This window comes from Babylonia areolata, chromosome 1 (assembly GCF_041734735.1).
Source record: "Babylonia areolata isolate BAREFJ2019XMU chromosome 1, ASM4173473v1, whole genome shotgun sequence".
In the NCBI taxonomy this organism is placed as follows: Eukaryota; Metazoa; Mollusca; class Gastropoda; order Neogastropoda; family Buccinidae; genus Babylonia; species Babylonia areolata.
The window spans coordinates 93,111,827-93,120,416 of NC_134876.1; the positions used below are offsets into that span (position 1 = coordinate 93,111,827).

Consider the following 8,590-nt stretch of genomic DNA (forward strand, 5'->3'; position numbering starts at 1 on the left):
CCATGCTTAGCAAAAGAAGTTCCTGTTTGAACAAAAAATGATAATAATGACAGATCTTTTGTTGGGTCGAATATCAGATCAAAGTGCCAAGTTTAGAGAATACAAAAAATATAAATATAACAGTAAGTGCATTATACTCAATACATAAAAAGCTTGGATTTTTTAAAAAGTGTATCACAAGTAAATCTAGCAGGCCTTGCCTTTCTTGTTTTTCTTTTAAAGTCTTAACTCCCGAGAGCAAGGTTTCGGTTGCGCATGCGCACTAGAGCTTATCCATAAAAGGGAAAGGGGCGGAGTTTATCTATAAAAAGCGCGAGCACGTGTCCGGTAGAAATGTAAACATGTGGGAGGTGAAAGCAAAACAAAGACCGACTCACTGTTAGCGGAGAAAGATATCCGTGTACTCCTGCCACACAATGTGGTCGTTTACGGTTGCCAACGTCGAGGGGCTGTCTGCATGCTTTCCAATTCTCACCGGACAGTACCACGTGCTGGTGCTATTTTTATCTGACAGACACGTCTAGCGCAAACACAAACGGCTCTAGCTCCGCCCCTTTTCTCTGCATTCAAATTTTGTATTACGTGTAGCTGACACATTTTGTACTTTCCAAAGTCAATTCAGGTCTAGATTGGAAGCTGCTAGGCAAATCTCGCTCTCTGCCATAAATGAAGCTGTCACGCTCTATAAGAGAGCGGACTAGAAACCCCCACCCAGCCCAGCACTAACACCCAGACAACACAAACACAGACTACAACAATCCGGGGTTCACATACATTTGTTTAATCACACACCTAGCTTGCCCACAAACAATAACCACAACCCCAGCTGCAACAACACTTAAATAACAATGGATAAATATAACACACACACACACAAAAAAAACCCACACACACAAAAAACAACAACAGAGCTTTAAGATAAGGAAACAAGCACAACGTTAATGCTGTCGTGACGACGACGACGAACAGTAAGTGACGACGACGAAGAACAGCGACGACGAACACGAAGAACGGCGACGACGAACACGAAGAACAGTGACGACGAACACGAAGAACGGCGACGACGAACACGAAGAACAGCGACGACGAACACGAAGAACGGCGACGACGAAGACGAAGAGCAGTGACGACGAACACGAAGAGCAGAACACCCAGACAGCTGAGCGCCAGGCCAGAGAACGCTGGCGACGGAAGCCAGCGGCAGGCGGCAGCAGCCAACGGAGGCCTGGACCAAGGAAGTCAAAGGCAGGCAGAGGGGTTCCCGGGGAGACAGTGGAGGGTCAGTGGAAGAGTAGGGAAGTCCGTGGATAAACACGAAAGTGGGAACACTGAAACCACTGTATATAATCTATTATCCACTGGTAGGATTCACTTTTGGACAACCCCAATTAAACAACCTAAATGTACCTAGCCAGAATTCGTAAAGAAAACAGATCTTACAAAATTTCAGTTTAACCCCTCCCTGATCAACACATGGGCTACAGGATAGATCAATTTTACTCAGCTGCGCTATTTCTGAAGTTTAAAAGGCTGACAACAACCACACCCAAGAGCAAGGATAACGGAAAAGGATAAGGGGGTAGTTTGGAATATTCTAGCTTATGTATCATATATAATACAGTGACACACATACACACACATTAATAGAACTAACAACTGAAGGGGTTCACAAGGAAAACTTAAATCTAGATTTTACGGTTGAACCCTTTAATACACGTAACAAATATTTTATCACATTCTTATAAAATTTATGTCTAAAAATGCATACGCATCCTACAAATGCACATAAAAGAGCAAAGTATTATATTTACTTAAATATTCACTCTCTCTCTCTCTCATTCACGGACATGAACACAAGACAAACAGACAGAACACAGGTTAGGACTGTCTTTACAGTCTCCTCTTACCTTCCAGAAAGGTACCACTACCCCAAAGCTGGAAGTTCACACAGAGAACACAGAGACCACGACCACTCGGAGGAAACTGATCCCCACTACAAGCGTCCAGACGGGCAAACAGCCCTGAAGAGAGCCAAAGACTGGCACGGCTGCCTCCTCTGACAGTCGCGGGCGAAAAGCCCAGAATCTTGTCATTTGTTAGCAAGGAAGAGGCTGATCTCAGTTCAGTGACAGCCTGAACTGAGACTGAGACAGACTGAAAATCTCGTGCAAACCGCACAACACACACTGCTCTCTAGCTAGATGGGGTGGGTGAACGAGGGGGTTTAGCACTCATATCTGATTTTGTCATGAGATGTGACAACAGCCCCCCTCACAAGTTCAAACGAAGATTGAAACTTAATTATAAACATGTCACACAGAATGACAAACACAATGACACACATTCCCACTGCCGTATCATCCACAATGTCCTCTCAAACAGAGACATATGCCAAGGCACTGCCCTCCTGAAACTAAATGTAAGGAAAAGGCGAAAACAACAACAACAACAACATCAAAACTATGAAGTCTGGAATAGCAGGATGAATTGCAAATTATAGAATTGCCAACCTTACCAACTAATAAGTAATATTAAAAGATACACATGGCCTGTATACAGCTGCCTCATTCAGGTGTTAACACTCAAACTGGGCCGTGTTCAGATCATATTTCATCCAACTCTGGCAGACGACTGAGGAAGTCAGCACCAACGTTTTCTTTGCCAGGAATGGCTTGCACCCTGAACGAGAAAGGCTGCAACTGTAGAGCCCAGCGCGTCAGTCTGCCGCTGACCGTTCTGGCCCTGTCAAGATACTGCAGCGGTGCATGGTCCACCTGGACGACAAACTCCTTCCCGTAGAGGTAGGGTTCAAACCTTTGAATACCCCACACAAGAGCCAGGCATTCCTTTTCAATTGTGGGGTAATTGCGTTCGGCTGGGCTCAATTTCTTACTGGCACACGCCACTGGTTGAGCACCCATACCTTGATCTTGGAGCAGAAGAGCTCCCAACCCCACGTTCGAAGCGTCAGTCCGCAGTATGAAAGGCTTGGACAGATCGGGGAGACAGCAAACTGGCCTACTGCAGAGGATTTGTTTGAGCTGCAGAAAAGCTCTCTCGCAGTACTCATCCCAGATAACTTCGTTTGGCTCCTTGCTCTTGGTTTTCTCAGTCAAGGGAAGAGCGATTTCCGCAAACTGAGGAACGAACCTCCTGTAGAACCCCACGAGGCCCAGAAACCCTCGGAGCTGTCGTTTCGTACAGGGACGAGGTGATTCTCGGATCTTCTCCATTTTTTCTGCATCCGGCCAAATTTTCCCAGCACCCACATGGTGACCCAGATAGTCTAACTCCCTGTGGCCGAGAAAACATTTGGAGGGCCGTGCTGTCAGTTTGCAATCACGCAACCGGGAAAACACGCTGCGTAAGAGCCTTAGATGCCGTGTTTCATCAGCGGAGGAGATGAGAACATCGTCCATGAAGTTGTCCACGTCCGGGCTGTTGAGAGGCAGTACTAACTTCCGCATCATGCGGGAAAATACTGCGCCAGCAGTTTTGAGGCCGAACGGCATTACACACCACTGGAAGTGTCCCTGAGGAGTAGTGAAAGCTGTTTTAGGGCGATCAGCTTCTGCCACGGGGATCTGCCAGTACCCCTTTGAAAGGTCTAGCTTCGAGAACACCTTTTTCCCTGATAACCGGGAAAACAGTGCCTCTACATCTGGCATTGGTTCAGCATCAAACACGGTTATCTTATTGATGCGACGGAAATCGACGCAAAACCGTACCTTCCCATCTTTCTTCTTTACGAGGACGATAGGAGAGGAGTATGGGGACGAGGATGGCTCTATCACGCCCATCTTCAACATTTGTTGGACCTCCTCTTGAATCGTCTCACGTTGGGAGTAGGGCAGTGGATACTGCTTAGCCCTAATAGGGGTGTCGGAGGTGAGATTGAGCGTGCATGTCTCGAGGTTCGTACAGGCAGGCAAGTCAGTGAGAACATCCCTAAACCCTCGAGTCATTTCACGAATGGCCTCTTTCAGTGAGGAGTTATCAGCGGCCAGCACAACATCCTCCGGACCTTCAGTTGCCTCCAGGGGCATGAGTGGAATGTCGCGTTCCACTGTCCTCGTTCCTTCCCAGACCTCCGGGTCTTCAATCACAGCCAGAGCCACAGTCCCTCGAGGAGTGCGCTCAATGTATTCTTTCAACAGATTGGCGTGGTACAGCTTTTCTTTCTCGCCAATCTGAACGCAATAATCTGCGATGCCCACACGACGCAGAACAGTGTATGGACCCTGCCATTCAAGTTCCAGTTTGTTCTGTTTGGTGGGGCGAAGGAGAAGTACTTTGCTTCCCTCAGCGAACTGTCTTTGCTTTGCTTTGGCATCAAAATAACCCTTGTACCGCCTTGAGGCCCTTTCGAGGTTTTGCTGAGCAATGGTACAGGACTCTGCGATTCTGTTTCGCAGTTCTACCACGTATTCAGCAGCAGTCTGAATTTCTGGCCTCTCAGGGTGGAGCCAGTGTTCTCTGAGGATCTGCATGGGACCCCGTACTGTCCTCCCATAGAGCAGCTCGAAAGGCGAGTAGCCAGTGCTCTCCTGGGGAACTTCTCTGTAGGCAAATAACAGAGCGGGAATCCAGCGGTCCCAGGCTCGAGGTTTCTCGTACGATAGTCTCCGCAGCATTGCCTTCAAAGTAGCGTTAAAACGCTCCACCAACCCGTTGCACTGAGCGTGGTAGGGGGTTGTGGTCAAGCCCCGCACAGACAGAAGGCGATAGACTTCCTGCATGACACTGCCTGTGAACTGAGAACCACGATCAGTCAAAACCTCAGCAGGAACACCTGTTCGTGTCCACATGGTGAACAACGCCTCAGCCACAGTTTCAGCCGAAACGTGTTTGAGAGCGACAGCTTCTGGGTACCTGGTCGCATAGTCGACCATTGTTAAAATGTACCTGTTGCCAGACTCAGATGAAGGGGATATAGGTCCTACAATGTCGACAGCTACACGACTGAAGGGCTCTGAAATGAGGGGCATCTTGACGAGTGGCACTTTCGGGACTCGACCCTTAGCTACCGTCTTCTGGCATCTGTCACAAGAACGGACGAAACGCCGAATGTCAGCACACATGCCAGGCCAGTAGAAATGTGGGAAAACTCTTCCCTGCGTGCGCTTAACCCCAAGATGACCCGACATGGGGGCTTCATGGGCAAGAAGCAACACTGTGGAACGCAGTTCCTTAGGAACACAGATTTGGGTTGCTTCCCCCCGATGGTCCTTGAAACGCCGCATCAGTATTCCCTGCTTCCTGAAGTACATGACCTCTCCAGATCGTGTCTTTTTAACGGCTTTAGACACAGCCAGCTCCCGAGCTTGACACAGGTCAGGATCGCTATCCTGCTGATGCTCTAGGTCCTGTCTAGACACATGGATCTGGAAGTCCTTGACAGGCAAGGGAGATAACCTTTTAGCCCTGGCAGCTGCTTGGGCCCGCGTCTCCACAGCACCCACAAGACTGGCGTCCGAGTAAACTGGCACGGGCACTGAAGTGCCATTCTCGCGCCAGGCAGTATTGCCAATAAGGACCTCTTCCACAGGAGCCTCCATTACTGCCACGTCTAGTCTGCCTTCCACGAAAGGAGACTGGAAATCTACTCTGGCGATGGGTAGGACAGAGGTGCATCTCGATTCGGCCAGCACCACACGGACAGTCGCTCCAGTGAAAGAATCTGGACTGACCAGATGGCGTGCAACGACAACCATGTGAGCTCCGGTGTCTCGCAAAGCCGGGACTGAAACCCCGTTGACGAAAGCCTCACATCGTGGCGAGTACTGCTTTGCAGCACAGTTAACGCAAAGAGATGGAGGTGGGAAATGGGAAACCTGCTGCCTAAAGCTCGGCTGTGCCACAAGGGAAACCATCTTCCGCTGGCGGCATTCTTTGGCCACATGTCCAAGTTTCCCGCAGAGGAAACAGGTAACTCCTCTGGTTCTCTCGACACCCCTTGAGCTGTCGCTAAGAGCGGAACTACTTTGTCCAAGAGATGCGGCCTTTTGCTCCGCATGAGGTTTGGCACCAAGACCATGATCTCTGGATTTCCTGGAGGCTCGTGCCTCACTCTCAGCCATCCGTCCCGCTCTCCTGGCACCGACAACCTTCGAGGTAATGCGTGCTACCTCCTCCACCCTATCTGGTTCCTCACGCTTAACCTCACTGACGAGGTCAGGGTTAAGGGTAGCTAGGAACTGTTCCTGAAGGAACAAGTCCCTTAAGTCCTCAGCACTGTCGTAATCGCGACCAGCAGCTGTGCACCAGCGAGACAGACAGACCTTAAGCCTTTCCAGAAATTGGATAAAGGTCTCTTCTGCAAGCTTCCGCATTGATCGGAAACGCTTGCAGTATGCATGGGCATCTAGCCGAAACTCGCGGAGTAAAGCAGCTTTCAATGACTCATAGTCATGAAGTCTCTCCGGAGGCACTCGCAGACAAGCGTCCCTAGCTCGACCTTGTAACAAGGTTACCAAGCGAGCTGCCCATGAACTTGGCTTCCACTTATTGAGAAGCGCTACCCTCTCAAAATGGGTCAGGAAGTCGTCGAAGTCACCCTTCCCATCGTAAGGAGCAAGGGAAAACGGTTGGCTTATTTGAGCCTCGACCTCTTCTTGCTTTAATTCCATCTTCCTTTCAAACCGCTGCCTATCCTCCTCATCCCTCTTCTCCCTATACCGTCTTTCCTCTTCCCTATATTCATCCTCCCTGTGATCCCTCCAGCGCCTGTAACGGCGCTCTTCCTCCCTATTTGCGCGCTCTTCCTCCTTAGCAGCAGCATCAACCACAAACCGTGCAAGGGCCTCACCAGTCAAACCCATGTCAGCACCCATGGCTTTGAATTTTGTGTAAGGATCCTGGTGAGATAGAGGAACAGTGTCCCCTTTCCTTCCATCATCAGACAGATTACCTGGGTCATCCTCTTTCAGTTGACCCCGTATCCATCCAGACAAACCTGACTTATCTATCTGAGAAGGAGTAGAGGTACTCGACTTATCCATCTGGGACTTTGACCCGGGAGTGACGGCCGCAGCCGTTTGTCGCCGAGTGGGCATTTTTTTCCCCTTTTTTTCTGTTTTTTTTTTCCTCGCAGAATGCGAGAAAGGCAAACCAAACTCGGCAAAAATCAACAGCCGAAATCAAGTGCCTGAACAACAGCTAACTTTTTGAACAGGTAAGGTGTCTATCTTAACCTCACCCAAACATTCTTCCAGTGACACAGCATAATTTTAATCAGATATCATATGTACACAGGTAACAGACAAAACGATTACACCCAACCCTCTCCCACTCTAACCTAACGTACCCCGCATCTCCACCAAATTGTCACGCTCTATAAGAGAGCGGACTAGAAACCCCCACCCAGCCCAGCACTAACACCCAGACAACACAAACACAGACTACAACAATCCGGGGTTCACATACATTTGTTTAATCACACACCTAGCTTGCCCACAAACAATAACCACAACCCCAGCTGCAACAACACTTAAATAACAATGGATAAATATAACACACACACACCAAAAAAAACCCACACACAAAAAACAACAACAGAGCTTTAAGATAAGGAAACAAGCACAACGTTAATGCTGTCGTGACGACGACGACGAACAGTAAGTGACGACGACGAAGAACAGCGACGACGAACACGAAGAACGGCGACGACGAACACGAAGAACAGTGACGACGAACACGAAGAACGGCGACGACGAACACGAAGAACAGCGACGACGAACACGAAGAACGGCGACGACGAAGACGAAGAGCAGTGACGACGAACACGAAGAGCAGAACACCCAGACAGCTGAGCGCCAGGCCAGAGAACGCTGGCGACGGAAGCCAGCGGCAGGCGGCAGCAGCCAACGGAGGCCTGGACCAAGGAAGTCAAAGGCAGGCAGAGGGGTTCCCGGGGAGACAGTGGAGGGTCAGTGGAAGAGTAGGGAAGTCCGTGGATAAACACGAAAGTGGGAACACTGAAACCACTGTATATAATCTATTATCCACTGGTAGGATTCACTTTTGGACAACCCCAATTAAACAACCTAAATGTACCTAGCCAGAATTCGTAAAGAAAACAGATCTTACAAAATTTCAGTTTAACCCCTCCCTGATCAACACATGGGCTACAGGATAGATCAATTTTACTCAGCTGCGCTATTTCTGAAGTTTAAAAGGCTGACAACAACCACACCCAAGAGCAAGGATAACGGAAAAGGATAAGGGGGTAGTTTGGAATATTCTAGCTTATGTATCATATATAATACAGTGACACACATACACACACATTAATAGAACTAACAACTGAAGGGGTTCACAAGGAAAACTTAAATCTAGATTTTACGGTTGAACCCTTTAATACACGTAACAAATATTTTATCACATTCTTATAAAATTTATGTCTAAAAATGCATACGCATCCTACAAATGCACATAAAAGAGCAAAGTATTATATTTACTTAAATATTCACTCTCTCTCTCTCTCATTCACGGACATGAACACAAGACAAACAGACAGAACACAGGTTAGGACTGTCTTTACAGTCTCCTCTTACCTTCCAGAAAGGTACCACTACCCCAAAGCTGGAAG

The 8,590-nt window shown here is 48.5% G+C and overlaps 1 protein-coding gene across 1 annotated transcript; it reads right to left on the reverse strand.

The window, feature by feature from the left end:
- Positions 1-2,603: 2,603 nt before the first annotated feature.
- LOC143291612 (uncharacterized) lies at positions 2,604-6,833 on the reverse strand. The gene has a single exon (XM_076601606.1). It carries the CDS (start codon positions 6,831-6,833, stop codon positions 2,604-2,606), a length of 4,230 nt encoding a protein of 1,409 aa, XP_076457721.1.
- Between the last annotated feature and the right edge of the window lie 1,757 nt (positions 6,834-8,590).